The sequence below is a fragment of the Bos javanicus genome, chromosome X (genome assembly GCF_032452875.1).
Source record: "Bos javanicus breed banteng chromosome X, ARS-OSU_banteng_1.0, whole genome shotgun sequence".
Lineage (NCBI taxonomy): Eukaryota > Metazoa > Chordata > Mammalia > Artiodactyla > Bovidae > Bos > Bos javanicus.
The window spans coordinates 84,312,676-84,331,085 of NC_083897.1; the positions used below are offsets into that span (position 1 = coordinate 84,312,676).

Below are 18,410 nucleotides of genomic sequence, written 5' to 3' on the forward strand. Positions count from 1 at the left end.
TGGAATTGTGGTATTGGAGAGGACTCTTGAGAGTCCCTTGGTCAGCAAGGAGATCCAACCAGTCCATCCTAATAGAAATCAGTCTTGAATAGTCATTGGAAGAAATGATGCTGAAGCTGAATCTACAATCCTTTGGGCACCTAATGCGAGGAACTGTCTCATTGGAAAAGACCCTGATGCTGGGAAAGATTGAAGGCAGGAGGAGAAGAGGACAACAGAGAATGGTATGGTTGGATGGCATTAGTGACTCTATGGAGATGAGTTTGAATAAACTCCAAGAGTTGGTGATGGACAGGGAAGCCTAGTGTGCTGGAGTCCATGGGGTTGCAGAGTCAGATAGGACTGAGCGACTGAACTGAACTGGTCTATTTAACATATGGTAGTGTATCTGTTTCCATGCTTCTCTCTCCATTTGTCCGATTCTCTCCTTCCTCTCCTGTGTCCTCAAGTCTGTTCCTTTGTCTGTGTCTCCACTGGTACTCTGCAAATAGTTTCATCAGTACTATCTTTCTAGATTCCACAAATATTCATTAATATACAGTAGTTTTTTTTTTTCTCTTTCTGACTTACTTCACTCTAATAGGCTCTAGATTCATCCACCTCATTAGAACTGAGTCAAATGTGTTCCTTTCAATGCCTGAGTAATATTCCATTGTGTATACATACCACTGCTTCTTTATCCACTCTCTTGTCGCTGTGCATCTAAGTTCCTTCCATGTCCTGCTGCTGCTGCTGCTAAGTCACTTCAGTCGTGTCTGACTCTGTGTGACCCCCTAGACGGCAGCCCACCAGGCTCCCCCATCCCTGGGATTCTCCAGGCAAGAACACTGGAGTGGGTTGCCATTTCCTTCTCCAATGCATGAAAGTGAAAAGTGCAAGTGAAGTTGCTCAGTTGTGTCCAACCCTCAGCGACCCCATGGATTGCAGCCTACCAGGCTCCTCCGTCCATGGGATTTTCCATGTCCTAGGTATTATAAATAGTGTTGCAATGAACACTGGGTACCTGTGTCTTTTTCCTTCATAAATTTCTCTGGGTGTAAGTCCAGTAGTGGAATTGTTAGATTATATGGTAGGTTTATTCCACCCTTTTTAAGGAAACTCCATTCTGTTTACCATAGTGGCTGTATCAATTTACATTCCCACCAACAGTGCAAGAAGTTTCCCTTTTCTTCACACCCTTTCCAGTATTTTAATTTTGTATCATGCAACTTTACTAAATTCATCGATGAGTTCTAATAGGTTTTTGGTGATTTCTTTAGGATTTTGTATTTGTGATATCATGTCATCCACAAATACTCGCACTTTATTTATTCTTTTTCACTTGGGATTTGTTTTATTTATTTATTTTTCTTCTCTGATTGCTGTCGACTAGAATTCCAATATGTTCACTAATAGTAGCAAGAGTTGGTATCCTTGTCTTTTTCCTGCTCTTAAAGGAGATGCTTTTAGCTTTTCACCATTGACTGTTTGATGTTAGTTTTGGCCTCATCATATTTGGGTTTTAATAGTAAATATGTATAGGTATGTTAAAAATAAATATGTTGAGGTATGTTCCCTGCATATCAACTTTATTAAGAATTTATTTTATCATAATGGATGTCACATTTTGACAAAAGTTCTTTTTGCATCTATTGAGGTGATCGCATGATTTTTAGTCTTCAGTTTATTACTGTGCTGTATCACATTGATTGATTTGCAGATATTCACCCATATTTGCATTCCTGGGATAAATCCCAGTTGATCATGGTGTACAAACTTTTTAATGTTAAATTGGATTTGCCAAAGTTTTGTCGAGGATATTTTCATTTATGTGCATCAGTGATATTAGTGTGTAATTTTCTGTTTTTGTAGTATCTTTGTCTGGTTTTGGCCTTTTAGAATGAGTTTGGAAATGTATTACCACTGAATTTTTGAAAATGGTTTGAAAAGAATAGATGTTAGTCTTTAAATGATTGATGAAATTCAACTGTGAAGCCATCTGGTTATGAACTTTTGTATGTTTGGATTTTTTGTTGTTTTTTTTTTTTTTTTAAATTATGGATTCAGTTTCATTACTGGTAATTGGCCTGTTTGCATATCTATTTCTTTTTGATTCCATTTTGGAAGATTGTACATTTATTCATAGGCATTTCTCCTAGGTTGTCCATTTTTTTTTGGTATGTGAGTGGTCATAATAATCTCTTATGACCTGATAGACTTCTGTGTTGTTTGTTGTAATTTCTCCTTTTTTATTTCTGATTTTATTGATTTGGGCCCTCCTTTTTCCTTGATGACTCTGAGAAAATATTTATCAATTTTGTTTATGTTTTCAACTAGCTCTTAGTTTCATTAATCTTTTCTGTTTTTTGTTAATTGTTGTGTATATTTCATTTATTTCTGCTCTAGCTTATGATTTCTTTTCTTGTAGTGACTGGCTTTTGTTTATTCTTTCTCTTGTTACTTTATGTGTAAGGTTAGGTTGTTTGAGATTTTCCTCATTTTATGAGTTAGACTTATATTGCTGTAACATTCCATTTTTGAATTGCTTTTGCTGCATTCCATAAAACTTGGATTGTTGTGTTTTCATTTTCATTTTGTCTCTAGGTATTTTTTATTTCCTCTTTGATTTCTTCAGTGATCCTTTTGGTTGTTCAACTGTTTATCCTCTATATGTTTATGTTTTTTGCAGTTTTTTTTCTTATAGTTGATTTCTAGTCATAATGTTGTGATTATAAAAGATACTTAGTGTGATTTCTATCTCCTTCAATTTACTGACACTTGTTTTGTGCCTTAGCTTGTGATCTGTCTTTGAAAATGGCTCATGTATATTTGAAAAGAATGTATATTCTGCAGCAAGCTTTTGAATAGAATGTTTTATATATAAAAATATGCCCCTCTTTTGGTGGGGCCTACTGTTGTGGGCACACTGGTGAGCATGGGCTGATCCCCACCACCTGATTGTTTACCTACTGCTGAAGCTTCTGCCTGCTGATGGGCCAGTCTGAGTTCTATTGCAGTTGGTGGTGGGGTCCAAGGAGCCCTGTTACTGGTTAATGCCCCTTGGTAGTTTAGGCTGTGTCCTGGTCCTGGCCCACTGGTGGGCTTGGCTGGGCACTGGTTGGCTTCTTGTGAGGCCTAAAGTGTCCCAGAACGGTTGTCAAGCTGCTGCTGGATCAAGCTGGGACCTGGGGCTTGGTATCAGCCTGTTGCTTGGTGGGTCTGGATCTTGGGTAAGCTGGTTGTGGGACATGATGTATCTCAAAGCTGATTTCAGCACATTGCTTGGCAGTGTTGGGGCCCAATATGTTCTAGGGCTGTTACCTGTCTGCTGCAGAGTAAACGAGTTCCTTGGGGCTCATGCCAGCTTATTGGTGGGTGGGCCTGGATCCTGGAGTGTCTGGGTAGTCCTGGGGGACCTATTGCTGCCTCTAGCCTGCTGGTGGATGCAGCTGTATCCCTGTATGGCTCCTAGGGCTTGTGCTAACTGGCTGGTGGATAGGGCCATGTCCAACATTAATAAGCTACAGGGAGGATTCCAAAATGGTGCTTTCTAGCATTTTTTTCCTCATGGTAGAATTAGCACCTCAAAATGGTAGCCTCCAGCTTCTATGTCCCCAGGGTGAGTTCCACTTGGCTCATGTCTCTCTGTATGGCTCTCTACTATCAGCAGGTGAATATGACCCAGGAACCTTCCTCCTTGCTTCTCAGAGCATGTGAGATTTTGTGTGCAACCTTTAAGAATAGAATACCTATTTCCTGTACACCTCTGGCTCTCCTTAAAGCAAGCCCTGCTGGCTTTCAAAGTCATATATTCTGAGGCCTTGTCTTCTCGGTTCAGGACCCCTTGACTAGGAATCTAATATGAAGATCAAACCCCTTGCTCCTTGAGGATAAATTCTACGATTGTGATTATCCTCTTATTTGTGGATCACCTGTTTAGAGGTGTGGGCCTTGACTCTACCATGCATGCGCCCCTCCCACCTATCTAGTTGTGATTCTTTCCTTATATCTGTAATTGTAGAAGATCTTTCCTGCTAGTCTTCAGGTCATTCTCACCATTGACTGTTGCTCTGTAAATAGTTGTAATGTTACTGAACAGGGTTCTTGGCCTTCCCCAATCAATAGAAATTGACTACAGACCAGACAAGAAGTTCAGGCAAGGCTTTATTGTGGCCCCTGATGCATCAGGGGCAGCAAGAACAGACAACAAGTTCCCTTACTTGATTGCCTCCCAAAGCAGGGCAAGGTTGGTCCTTATAGGGGTGAGGGTAGAAGTGTGTCCACGGGTTGGAACAGAGGGGTAGCTTAGGCTTTTTGTCCACACCATAGGTGGTGGTGTGTGTAGGGGGCATGCACAATACTCTGCTTTTGCTCCCATCCCCCTGCTTTTGCTCCAGGCTCTTCAAAAGTGGCAGTTTTTTTTTGTCTCTTTGTATCTTTTGTCCACAATTTGTCCCAACTGGGCATGCATGCAGTTATTTTTGGTCCCATACAATTTGCTTGCATTTTGTTGCTGGAACAGTGGTGTGGCCATGTGCAAGCATTGCAACACGGCAACAAAGGGTCTGAGGTCTGTCTGTCTCAGTAATTTTGGTGGGCCTATGGGAGGAGGTAAGCTCAGGTTTCTCCTACTCCACCATCTTGGGCACTCTTGTTTCAAGAACTAGTCTTAAATCCTAGTTCCAAGGCCTAATAAATTGTGATATTGAGTAAATCAGTTATGGTTGCTCACTATCATTTTTCTCATCAGAAAAAATGTCAAGGATGATAGTCTAGTTTATAAATATTTATTGAACACTAACTTTTTACTAGGTGCTAGAGATATAAAGATAAATAAGATGCTGCCCACATCCTTGAGTTCTTAGTCAAGTAGGGGAATCAGACGTGAAAAAGAGAGGCTTTAATACAATGCAGAAAACACAAAGTAGACAGTATATATATTGGGGAAAGATTTTTGAGGAAATGAAAGCTGAACTGCAGGTTGTAGCACAAGTGAGTTTGTCAAAGAATATAGATAAAGTCATTTTGGGTGGAGGAAACAATATATGCAAAGTTGGAGTCATGAAAGAGCATGATACATGTGTGAAATAGGAGTTCTTTCACACTGATGGGACATCATAAATTAGATGAGGGTGGCTGAAGGTAAACCTGGAGTGGTGGGAAGGATGTTGTCCCTTGAGCTGTGATGTCATCTCACCAAATCTAATGGAGTTGAGAGTTTAAAAAGGGAATGTGAGCACATGATGTAGTTAATTACTCTTATCTTGCAAGGCTGACAATGCTTGATATCCTAAGTGTTGGAGTTTTAGAAGGCAGATTGAAAGATGAATATAGAATTGTGTTTCTCTAGTGCAGGAGCAAGAAAAACGATAGACCTGCAAAGGGCTTGAGTGTGACAATGAGAGGGAATTTATTTGATGATCAACTGTATGGGCCAGTTAGGACAGTATAGTGCTTAGGTACAAACTTGGCACTTTGGGCAGAAACACAAATTCAGTGTTTCTGAATTTGAGACAGCAAGGTTGGTAGTATTATTCCCATTTAATAGATTATGAAGTTTATATTCAGAGAGGAAAAATTATTTACCTTGGGCCACATACCTAGTAAAAGTCATAACTGAGACAAGACCCCAGCTTTTAAACTTCTTAGTTTATTGATATTTCTACTATTCTGACTTGGGTGACTTTGGGTGAGCCATTTTGCCCCTCTGAGCTTCACTTCCCTCTTAGGGCTGTTATGAAGAAAAGTGGTTTAAAGATACCTAGCATAATATGTGGCATGTATTAGTAATCAATAAATGTTACTTCTCTTTTCTATACCACATTGCCTCTGTTGTAAACTGAACTAGGTGGGATTTGAGGAATTTTAATCTGTGAACATGGGCTTCCCTTGTGACTCAGTGGTAAATAATCTTCCAGCAGTGTAGAAGCCACAGGGAACACAGGTTCGATCCCTGGGTCAGGAAGGTCCCCTGGAGGACATGGCAACCCACTCCAGTATTCTTGCCTGGAGAATCTCATGGACAGAGGAGCATGGCAGGCTATAGTCCATGGGGTGGCAAAGAGCTGAACATGACTGAAGCAACTTAACACACACTCAACCTGTGAACCCAATGAATTTCTATGGTTTTGTTAAGTGCCCACAAGACTAATGTGGGATACGTTGTCCTGCACACATGAAATACCAAATTCCACCTTGACTATGACAAAAATATCCTTATTTTCCCTACTCCTGCCCTATCTTTGGAGAGACTGCTTTTGTAATTCCCATCATCTTAAAGGTTCTGGAAATGGGAAACCAAAAATGTTTTTCCTCCTATCTTCTATCTGCCACTGTAATGGAAGGGACATTTCAGAAACCACTTACCCAGTGTAATCTCCCTACCTAGAAGTCTCATGAAATTTTATTTTGTATACTTAATACCATTTGTGCACCCCATTTCTCCTACATCCCCCTTATGAGTTTCCTATTTAATATACCATACTTGGAAAAGAATACTGGTTTATTCTGAGCAGTTTCTTCTGAACTCAGTCATTGATTTTTGGAACAGAGAAAAACCATCTGCCACCTTGCTACAACTACGCTTTGAGGGGACAAGGTCCTCAATGAGGCTAAACATTGTTCCTGCTGCCGTAACAGATGCCTTCCAAGTGACATTAAGGACACTGCAGTAAGCAAAAGAAGCTTCTGTGTATTTTTTACAAACTGGCTATTCATCCTTCTGTTATTTCAGGGGCCCTTGGACTTAACTCTGAAGTACTGTGTGAGAAGGAAGACGGAGTCTATCGATAAGAGATTCTGTTTCGATATAGAAACAAATGAAAGGTAAGGATGTGAACTGGCAGCATCCCATGTGCCAGTTTCTGAGCCTGGGTAGGTATTTTATTTTCATCTGTCATCTCTTTTTGATAAAAATGAGCAAAACTATTCATGACACCATTTTATTGGCTCTTTTGGCTGCCCCTCCCAGAGATCCCTGTTAGAGCTGGACCAGAGCTGGTTCTCTCTATTCAAGGTTCAGTCAGCTTTGCCTTACTTGCTGTAGGCAGAAGTTACTCCTAGGATTTAATTTGCTATGATATATGCAAAAGGTCAGTATTTGGTGATGCTGCAAAAGAACAGGATAACAAAACTCATTCTTTTTTATCCCAATATACAAGAACAAATTAATTGAAACACATATTTAAGGGAACGTAGATTGGATGGAAGGTGGTAGTTCTACTGGGGATGCTTTTTTTCCCCCATTTGGTACAAATGATGTGGACTTTTCCTACCTTGCAGATATTTATGTAAAGTGTAAATAGTTTAATTATCAACTTTCTGATTTCAGCAAAGCTTGCAATCTTTGGACTTGGTTGCATTTGTTCCTATCCAATTCTCTCTTTTTGTCTTTTCAACCTGGACAATTTATTGGTAGGGAACTTTAACTTTTACTTTTGAATTTTAAAATGAGAGCATTTGGAGTAACTTTGGAAAGAGACATTTTATGTAGTTGGGAAGTTGATCCACAATTTAGTGAGTATATGTGTTTCTGTATTTTATTTCCATCTATTATTCCTATGTATTTGGCATTAAGTATTATAATAGAATTTAACAAAAGATCAGATTGCTAGAAAGGAACTTGGTTGAATTACAATATCATATGAGCAAAACTATCAGTGACTAGAATCATATAGATCAGATTAAGAAAATAAGGCATTTTTTTTGGTCTTGGTATAAGTAGCTATTAGTTCCCTTTCCCATTTTAAATTTATGTATGTGAATCTATATGCTCTCTTTGTTAAGAATGGATGGTCCCAGTCAAAGATGGCTGTAATAGTAAACAGTGTTAGTGAAAATCATGAGGCTGTCACTCATTTCCACCCCACAACTTTGAGCTCAGTAGGAAGGGGAAAGCAACTGTTGGCTGTGGCTTTCTTTTTATGAACCTTTAGTGTCTTTGGGTCTGCTGAATTAATGCACTTAAATAAAGTTAAAGTTTTTCTGTGTCTAATTCCATTCTGATTCAGTTTTCAGCTTAAATTTGCAAGCCACCTACAAGTATTATTCTCATAGACTCAAAGCATTTGCAAACAGTTTGGCCCTGAGGTTGAGGGCAAGGATCAATATATATTTATAAGGATCTATCTATCTATCTATAGATATATTGCATCTAGTGCTATGTATGGCTCATAGTAGATACTGAATCTGGTATTCATTTTTAAAATTTTCCCCTACCCAAGAATACTGGGGAATTCTGAAGCTAGAACTCAGGATTAAAGTTTTGATATAGCTATGATTTTACTTACCACATATTGGGCATTTAAAAAATATTCCTCCACTGAACTCCGCCCTTATTTTACAGGTGAGGAGACGGGGACTTGTATATGTTTAATTGCCTTGCCTAATCAAAGTCACATAGTGGCAAGATTGAGCTCAAACTCTGGTCTGTAGGTCTCTAAACCCCATGTTCTTTTCAATTTTATTCCATTGTCTATTATAAGCAGAATAAATATGTTGTGAGATAGAGGGTCAAATATAATAATGCACAGATGCTGAGGTGTCTCTGTGTGTGTGGAGTTTTCTGAGTAATATGATGTTCGCATCTGCTTTCCTGGCTGGTCAATCTGATATAAGGGGCAGAGGCAGGCCTCGCAGTAGACATCAGGCACCTGTACTCATGTTCCCTGCTGAATTGAACAGATGGCTCTTTGAATCCCCTTTTCTATTTCTGGGATAGAGGATAACTTTTTTTTTATTGTTCCTACCAATATTTGAAGCCACAGTCTCATAGCTCATCAGAACTTGAAGGACATTATAGTAATAATAATAACATTGATGATGACAATGACTAACATTCACTTGAGTACCTCTATGTGCTAGGCACCATTCTCAACCTTTATTTTATTGTTTTTCTTTGCTTTTTTAATTATTTATTTTAATTGGAGTCTAATTGCTTTACAATATTGTGGTGGTTTTTGCCATACATTGACATGAATCAGCCAGGGTGTACATGTGTTCCCCCCATCCTGAAGCTCCCTCCAACCTCCCTCCCCAACCCATCCCTCTGGGTTGTCCCAGAGCACTGGCTTTGAGTGCCCTGCTTCATGCATCAAACCTGTACTGGTCATCTATTTTACATATGGTAATATACATGTTTCAATGTTATTCTCTCAAATCATCCCACCCTCGCCTTCTCTCACAGAGTCCAAAAGTCTGTTCTTTACATTTGTGTCTCTTTTGCTATCTTCCATATAGGGTTGTCATTACCATCTTTCTAAATTCCATATATATGCATTAATATACTGCATTGGTGTTTCTCTTTCTGACTTACTTCACTCTGTATAATAGGATCCATTTTCATCCACCTCGTTTTAAATGCATAATTTCCTTTAGTCTTCATCACAGTCACATGAAGTGGGCAGTGTTTCTATCCCAATCTCACAAAGACCAGGAGACAGAGAGAAGTTAAGCACTTAGATTATACAACTAGTAAATGTTAGAGCTAGGATCCAAATCCAGGTATACTAATTGTCAAGCCCACATTCTTAACCACTGAACTCTACTGCAAATATGTTATATATGCCTTTTTGTTTTAGAGGAGTGACTGAGACCTCAGGGTGGGCACAGGATTTGTCTAAAATCATGATGGAAAAGCCTGCCTAGAAATCAGTACTCTTTCTACTTTGTCATTTTGTTCTTAACAACATTGTTCTTTGAATTTGACTTTTAGTAGCACCAGAGAATCTCCAAATGCTTCCTGAATAGTCACTTATTTATTCTTTCAGCTTCTCTGTATGATCAAGGAAGGATACATACCAGCTTTCTGATTTCCTAAATAGGAAAAATGTGTCTGTAATAGGTTTAACTTCATATCTAGTCTGCAGCATCTGCTTTATGTTTTTTGCCCATTTTCTTGCTTTCCTTCTTTCTAGCTTCAGGATCCATCTGGGTAATTATTTTTACAGAGATTTGTAGACTTTCTAGCCCCATAAGATATGTCTAAAAGGTTGGATATTTCTTAGAGAAAGGTAAACTTGAAAAGAGTCCAGTACTGAAAGCGAAGTCCTAGTTTTCAATTGATTCTGGCTTAAAGATCATTTGGGGGCTTTACTTATTAAGGAGTACTTTAATGTAGTAAGAGACAGAAGGACAGGTAGGATAGGAATCCCATGGTATCAGACTAAAAAGGACCTACCAGTTCATCAGATCCAAATCTTTTATGGCTAAAGAAATTGAAGCACAGTGACTTTTCCACTGAACTCTCTTGTCATTACTCTGTTACTGTTTCATGACTCAGAGAGGTCTCATCTTAACATGGAAGGAGCGAGAGGAACAAATATCTCCTGGTGGCACAACTAGGCAGAGAATGGAAGTGACCTTATGCCTGCAAGTAATATGATTAATCCCCAAATTCCAGTTTGGTTTTGAAGGTCCGAGAAGAACAGTGTATACCAAATTGGGGTATATCTGGGTATATAGTTGCAGTTACTGGAAATAAATAAAATAAAATTGGATTTCAAGTTGTATGTCATGCAGAAGAGGCCTTATAATGTATTAGCTAAGAAAGAACATGGCTGCTGGAATAAAATTCCTAAATCAAAACCCTGGCTCTACACTTACCACGGACTCAGGTAACTTCTCTGTGCCTCAGTTTTCCCTTCTGTAAAATAGGGATTTCTATAGTCCCTGCTTTATAGGCTTCCTGTGTAGATTAAGTGAATTTATACCTATAAAGTACTTATAGTACTATGGCACTTGCTGAGCATTCAGTAACTAGTAGTTGTTGTTATTATTTATAAGATTGCTTAAAAAAAAAAAATAAGATTGCTTAAATCAGCCAGAAGGCCTCCCTGTGCATGTTGTTGACTTCTTTGCAACCAAAGTGCTCCTTGGACATCCTAGGTGGTAGAAGTATCAAAGCCATTTTCCTGATACATGTACTTACAGTGAACATGCTCAGAACCATTTGAACTCAGACCAAATGACTGGCTTCTAAGAGCAAGAGGCAGGGAGAGCTTCAGTTTGTTTTAAGCACACAGTGGTATCAATTTAAGTCTGTATTATGGTGAGGTGTCAGCATCTGCCTTCATATTTCCTTGCCTGACCCTGGCATGAAGCCACCAAGATACTACCTCCACCAATGTTTCCAAAATTACTGTTCTCTAAGTTCCATTGTTTTTCTGAGTAAACAAAGATTTTGAAAAATTGGCAATCTATATCCCTGTGTCTGCTCAGTGTCGTAACTCTCAGGGCTGAGCGGAACCCTAGATTATAAGACTCAATTCTCTCAGTTAACTTTTCTGCTCTCAACTTGTCATTTATTCCTTAGACCAGGAACCATCACTCTGCAAGCTCTTTCAGAAGCTAACAGAAGACTATGGATGGAGGCTATGGATGGGAAAGAACCTGTAAGTTACCCTGGGGAAACCTCAGTAACATAGGCCAGTATATGATTGTGCTCTAGTGGTAGCAGTGAGTCCAGGACAATTAAATGATGGTAGATAATTCATACTCAAAAGTTTAGAGTTAGAAGGAAATGCTGAATAACATTTCTTGTTTAACAAGTTAGGCAACTTGAGTTCCAGAGATGGTAAAGGACTTCTCTAGAATTAGCCTCAGAAAGGCATCACAAGGGACCAGAAACTAGGTTTCTCAGCTTCTTTCTTCTTATACAGCTATGCCCACAAGGTTTTCTTAAGAAAGAAATTAAGCCTGTTTGTAGTTTATAGCATTAATATGTGTTCATATATAAGGATGGAAAATAATTTTCATGACTGTGAACAAGCATTTATTAAGATTTTATTCAGAATGGTTTTACTGCCTCTCCCTTACATTCCTAAGTCAGCTTATTCTCTTTAAGGGCAGGAGATGGCATTGCCATCCTATATCCCACAATGCACCATTCCGTTTGGAACACTGTTACATAGGATTACAAGGAATACTTTTACAGGGCTAACAATTATCATAGAAAGACCAATATGAACAGTCAGGTCACCAAAAGGCATTTTTTTTCTTCAGTATCTTCTGTGTAGGTTTCTTCTTGTGGCATATGATGTAATGTCAGCTTCTTAATTTTGGAATCCCAAAAGGTTATATTTGGGTCTGATTCTGCCATTCAATGATTGTGTGACCTTGAACTACTTATTTAATTTCTCTGAGATTCTTCTCTTTGATGAAATGGCTTTAATAATTTCTGTTCTAGCTATCTCACATAGTTTCTTTGAAAGAAATCAATTGAAAGCCAGTTTGTCAACCATAATATGCTGTATCAGTTTGAAGTTCTTCTCACTGGTCTGAAGTCTTGGTGCAAAGCTACTGAAATTCAGTAGTATTTGGGTACAATCTAATCTTCTTGCCTTATGCAAGGCAAAAGCTTGCTAAAAGTGAGAATACATTACAGGGACTTCTTTTTGTGGTTTCTAGTGCCTTGAAGACTAGTGAGGAAGGCCCAGCTATAAGATTGCATGTATAGCAACTAAGAAGATACCAGGAGAGAACTGGTGTTGTAAGGACTGTCATCCAGAAAATAGGCCAGGGCCTTTCTCTGCTCCCTTCTCTCACAGAAACTTGGAACTTAACCATTACATGCCTATGATATTTTTCTAGCAGGATACTAGCAAGCCCAGCAAGACATTTTATTCTTTTTTGTTGTTGTTCATATTTATTTCTTATTTTTTAATCAAAATATACTTAATTTACAATGTTGTAAGTCATTTTACTCTTAATTCCCTCTCCTAAACTTGCTCCCCCTTTAAAGTTTTAAAAATCAAAGGATACAGATGGCTTTTTGTGAAGAATGATGTTAGAACATGGGCCCTCTGAATGTGGATCCTTATCAACTTGACCTGTCTCACTGACCTATCCATGGGCATACACATATAGGCAGAAAATTTTATTTTAAAATGAGAGATTGTTAAAACAGATTATACAGATGGCACATAAAGGACTTATTTCCTGCATTACTAATGTTGCTTCTGCTCTACTAACAACCCCCCTCCCCAATTCACTAATATTACACATAGTAAGAAGATCAGTTCTTGAAGGAACATCTACTGCAATGCTGATAATTTTAGAGATATGAATTTTGAAGTCTAGAGAATGAATGGGACATGCCTAAGTTTCATAATGATGTAGCCATAAAGCCAAGACTAGGCTTCAAGAGTCAAGGATCTCCTCTTGTTTCTCACATAGCTATCACAATTCATACTTTAAGATGACTCAGAGAAAGTTTGGTGAATACATGGATCTCTTTCAGATGGGCACTTGCTTTTCTACCCATCTGGGTAGAAAATACCCACTAACACCTTTGGGTAAGGAGATTGGTATTAGTAATATTTAAATTTTACCATCAGCTATTCAACACTGCAGTCTCCTATCCAGATCATTGAAGGTTTGTTTGGTGAGGCTTATTACAGCAAGATCTAACTCTGCTTTCTTCTGCCAATAACCTGGAGAAAACCACTTCCTTTCTGTCATACTCTCTTGCTCCATCAGGAACAGTTTTACATAAGTAAATGTCTAAGATGGGTAGGCTACCACTGCAGTGAGCTGTGTGAAATCCAATGTAATCTTCAGGGATTGTTAATCCTACTGTTTCTAGTGACCTAGGCAAAAATGATTCTGTTTAGCCTGTTTATTACTTGTTAAACTCTTAAAGTCACTAATGCTTTTGATGGCTTATTTGAGGAAAGATATTTAATTTTTCTATACTTACCTATAGTTATTTGCAATATCCATGGCTCTTTCTGTCTCTTTTTTTTTGTAGATCTACCACAGCCCTATAACAAAACAGGAAGAAAGTAAGTTAGATTTCTGATCTACTGGCATTATAAACTGTTAGCTATCCTAATCACAGTAAATCCTATCATGAACAATTTGTAATATTGATGCAAATATATTTATGGATACCTTTGTGTGAAATGAAATTCAGACCTGCTTTTTTAGAAGATGTCTTTCGATTGAACTAAGGAAGTCACTTTATCTATCTTAGATTTTTGGTGGGGTAGTTGTAGTAATATAGAGAAACACTAATTATATTCTTATTTTTCTAGACACACAATAGAAATTGTGTGCATTTCCAGCCTAATTTTTCACACTTGATGTAGCTCATGCCTCAAGCAGATATACAAAAAGGGTCAAGTAAAAACATTTTGTGTTATAAGAGTAACACAACTCTAACCACTTCTCTCACCCAAATGAAGAATCTTTCCATTTAATGGTGATTGAAGGAGAGAGACTAAAGCCCTAATTCTCTCACTGTAGTCTGTTAACGAGATCCCTGAAGGTTTTTTAGGTGAGGCTTATTGCAGCAGGATCTAACTCTGCTTTCTTTTGCTTGAAACAGTGGAACTGAATGAAGTGGGATTCAAGTTTGTTAGGAAGTGCATCAATATAATTGAGACCAAAGGTAAGATATGAGCCATAGCCTTGGCATCAATTGAATCTGATTATTCTTTTTTAAATGATTTTAAAAATGTATTTAATTTTTATTGACATATAGTTGATGTGCAATATTAGGATCACAGCCTTGTCATGGCAAAGAGGCTAGCATAACTCAATAAAGCCATGAGTCATACCATGCAGGGCCATCCAAGACAGATGGGTCACAGTGAAGAGTTCTGACAAAACAAAAACCTCCAGTGATCCAGTGGAGGAGGAAATGGCAAACCACATCACTATTCTTGCCTGGAGAACCCCATGGACAGTATGAAAAGACAAAAAGATATGGAACTGGAAGATGAATCCCCCAGGTTAAAAGGTGTCCAATATGCTACTGCAGAAGATCTGAGGGCAATTATGAGGGCCATTACTAATATCTACAGAAAGAATGAAGCAGATGAGCCAAAGTGGAAATGATGCTCAGTTATAGATGGAGGTGAAAGTAAAGTCCAATGTTGTAAAGAACAATAGTGTATAGGAACCTGGAATGTTAGGTCCATGAATCAAGGCAAATTGGACATGGTCAAGCAGGAGATGGAGCGCGTGAACATCAAAATCTTAGGAATCATTGAACTAAAATGGACAAGAATGGGTGAATTTAATTCAGATAACCATTTTATGTGTGTGTGTGTGTGTGTGTGTGTGTGTGTGTGTGTGTATAGTATCTACTCTACTACTGTGGGCAAGAATCCCTTAGAAGAAATGCAGTAGAACTCATAGTCAACAAAGGAGTCCAAAATACAGTATTTGGGTGCAACCGCAAAAAGCGCACAGACAGTTCATTTTCAAGGCAAACCATTCATCTCCACAGTAATCTGTCTATACCCCAAATACTAGTGCTAGAGAAGCTGAAGTTGAACAGTTCTATGAAAACCTACAAGACCTTCTAAAACTAACACCAAAAAAAATGTCCTTTCCATCATAGGGGATTGGAATGCAAAAGTAGGAAATCAAGAGATACATGGACTAACTGGCAAGTTTGGCCTTGGAGTAAAAAACGAAGCAGGGCAAAGGCTAAAAGAGTTTTGACAAGAGAACTTGCTGATCATGGCAAACACCCTTTTCAACAACCCAAGAAACAATTCTACACATGGACATCACCAGATGGTCAATACCAAACTCAGATCGATTGTGTTCTTTGCAGCCAAAGATGGAGAAGCTCTGCAAAGTCAGCAAAAACAAAACCTGGAGCTGACTGTGGCTCAGATCATGAGCTCCTTATTACAAAATTCAGGCTTAACTTGAAGAAAGTAGGGAAAACCACGAGGCCATTCAGTTAAGTTCAGTTCAGTCGCCCAGTCGTGTCTGACTCTTTGCGACCCCATGAATCGCAGCACGCCAGGCCTCCCTGTCCATCACCAACTCCCAGAGTTCATTCAAACTCACGTCCATTGAGTCAGTGATGCCATCCAACCATCTCATCCTCTATCGTCCCCTTCTTCTCCCGCCCCCAATCCCTCCCAGCATCAGAGTCTTTTCCAATGAGTCAACTCTTCGCATGAGGTGGCCAAAGTACTGGAGTTTCAGCTTTAGCATCATTCCTTCCAAAGAACACCCAGGACTGATCTGCTTTAGAATGAACTGGTTGGATCTCCTGGCAGTCCAAGGGACTCTCAAGAATCTTCTCCAACACCACAGTTCAAGAGCATCAATTCTTCGGCGCTCAGCTTTCTTCACAGTCCAACTCTCACATCCATACATGACTACTGGAAAAACCAGAGCCTTGACTAGACGGACCTTTGTTGGCAAAGTGATGTCTTTGCTTTTGAATATACTATCTAGGTTGGTCATAACTTTTCTTCCAAGGAGTAAGCATCTTTTAATTTCATGGCTGCAGTCACCATCTGCAGTGATTTTGGAGCCCCAAAAAAAGTCTGACACTGTTTCCACTGTTTCCCCATCTATTTGCCATGAAGTGATGGGACCAGATGCCGTGATCTTCGTTTTCTAAATGTTGAGCTTTAAGCCAACTTTTTCACTCTCCACTTTCACTTTCATCAAGAGGCTTTTTAGTTCCTCTTCACTTTGTGTCATAAGGGTGGTATCATCTGCATATCTGAGGTTATTCATATTTCTCCCAGCAATCTTGACTCCAGCTTGTGCTTCTTCCAGCCCAGTGTTTCTCATGATGTACTCTGCATATAAGTTAAATAAGCAGGGTGACAATATACAGCCTTAATGTATTCCTTTTCCTATTTGGAACCAGTCTGTTGTTCCATATGCAGTTCTAACTGTTGCTTCCTGAACTGCATATAGGTTTCTCAAGAGGCAGGTTAGGTGGTCTGGTATTCCCATCTCTTTCTGAATTTTCCACAGTTTGTTGTGATCCACACAGTCAAAGGCTTTGGCATAGTTAATAAAGCAGAAATAGATATTTTTCTGGAACTCTCTTGCTTTTTCCATGATCCAGCGGATGTTGGCAATTTGATCTCTGGTTCCTCTGCCTTTTCTAAAACCAGCTTGAACATCTGGAAGTTCACGGTTCATGTATTGCTGAAGCCTGGCTTGGAGAATTTTGAGCATTACTCTGCCATTAAGTATGACCTAAATCAATTCCCTTTATACAGCTGTGATGAGTGGATTCAAGGGATTAGATTTTGGAGACAGAATGTCTAAGGAACTATGTATGGAGATTTGTAACATTGTATAGCAGGCAGTGACCAAAGCCATTCCAAAGAAAAAGAAATACAAGGAGGCCACGTGGTTGTCTGAGGAAGCATTGCAAATAGCTGAGGAATGAAGTAAAGCAAAGACAGGGGAGAAAGGGAAAGACATACCAAACAGAATGTGGAGTTCCAGAGAATGGCAAGGAGAGAAAAGAAGTCCTACTTAAACTAACAATGCAAAGACATAGAGGAGAACAGTACAATGGGAAAGGCTGGAGATCTCTTCAAGAAAATTGAAGATCTTATGGGAACATTTCATTCAAGGATGGGCACAATAAAGGATAGAAACATTAAGGATGTAACAGAAGTAGAAGGTATTAAGAAGAGGTGGCAGGAATACACAGAAGAACTATACAAGAAAGGTCTTAATGACCCAGATAACCACGATGGTGTGTGGTCACTCATCTAGAACTAAACATCCTGGAGTTTGAAGTCAAGTGCGACTTAGGAAGCATTATTACAAACAAAGCTAGTGGAGGGGACAGAATGCCAGCTGAGATATTTAAAATACTAAAAGATGATGCTGTTAAAGTGCTGCACTCAATAAGTCAGCAAATTTGGAAAATTCAGCTGTGGCCACAGGACTGAAAAAGGTCAGTTTTTATTCCAATCTCAAAGAAGGGCAATGCCAAAGAACGTTCAAACTACTGTACAATCGTGTTCATTTCACATGCAAGTAAGGTTATATTCAGAATCCTTCAAGCTAGGCTTTAGCAGTATGTGAACTGAGCTTCCAGATGTACAAGATGGGTTTCAAAGAGGCAGAGGAACCAGAACTCAAATTGCCAACGTTCTTAGGATTATGGAAAAAGCAAAGGAGTTCCAAAAAGACATATACTTCTGTTTCATTGACTATGCTAAAGCCTTTGACTGTGTGGATCCCAACAATCTGTGGAAAATTCTTAAAAAGAAGTGAATACCAGACCACCTTACCTTTCTCCTGAGAAAACTGTATTATGGTCAAGAAGCAACACTTAGAACCAAATATGAATAATTTGTGGTTTCCTGCTTTTAGTGATAAAGAACTTCAAATGGCATATAAAATATTTTTAAATACTATCTGGCACTTTTCAAGCAGTGTTATGATAGTTCCACTCTAAATAAATAAGAGTTCAGTTTCTGCCACAATACATATTGATTTAAAAATTGTTGGGGACAAAGTTAAAATCCAGCAAATGTGGCATTAATATTTTTCTAGGTTGATAATACTTTCTTATTTCTGAGAATGTTTTGAATGTAGGCAAGGGTAGCATATAAGCCAGGGCTCTTTTTTTCCCCTAAATGTTGCTTCAATCTTTCTCAGTACACAAAATATTCATTTGCTTCACACCTGCCATACTCTAG

The 18,410-nt window shown here is 38.8% G+C and overlaps 1 protein-coding gene across 5 annotated transcripts in view; it reads left to right on the top strand.

Annotated features, from left to right (window-relative positions):
* OPHN1 (oligophrenin 1) overlaps positions 1 to 18,410 on the top strand; it is a 635,000-nt gene that overhangs the window by 357,679 nt on the left and 258,911 nt on the right. For all 5 annotated transcript variants that reach the window (XM_061409853.1, XM_061409851.1, XM_061409855.1 and 2 more), the window contains 4 exons: positions 6,713 to 6,804; positions 11,291 to 11,369; positions 13,727 to 13,760; positions 14,306 to 14,368. In XM_061409853.1, coding sequence (XP_061265837.1) covers positions 6,713 to 6,804; positions 11,291 to 11,369; positions 13,727 to 13,760; positions 14,306 to 14,368 — 268 coding nt within the window. The remainder of the gene's footprint in view (positions 1 to 6,712; positions 6,805 to 11,290; positions 11,370 to 13,726; positions 13,761 to 14,305; positions 14,369 to 18,410) is intronic.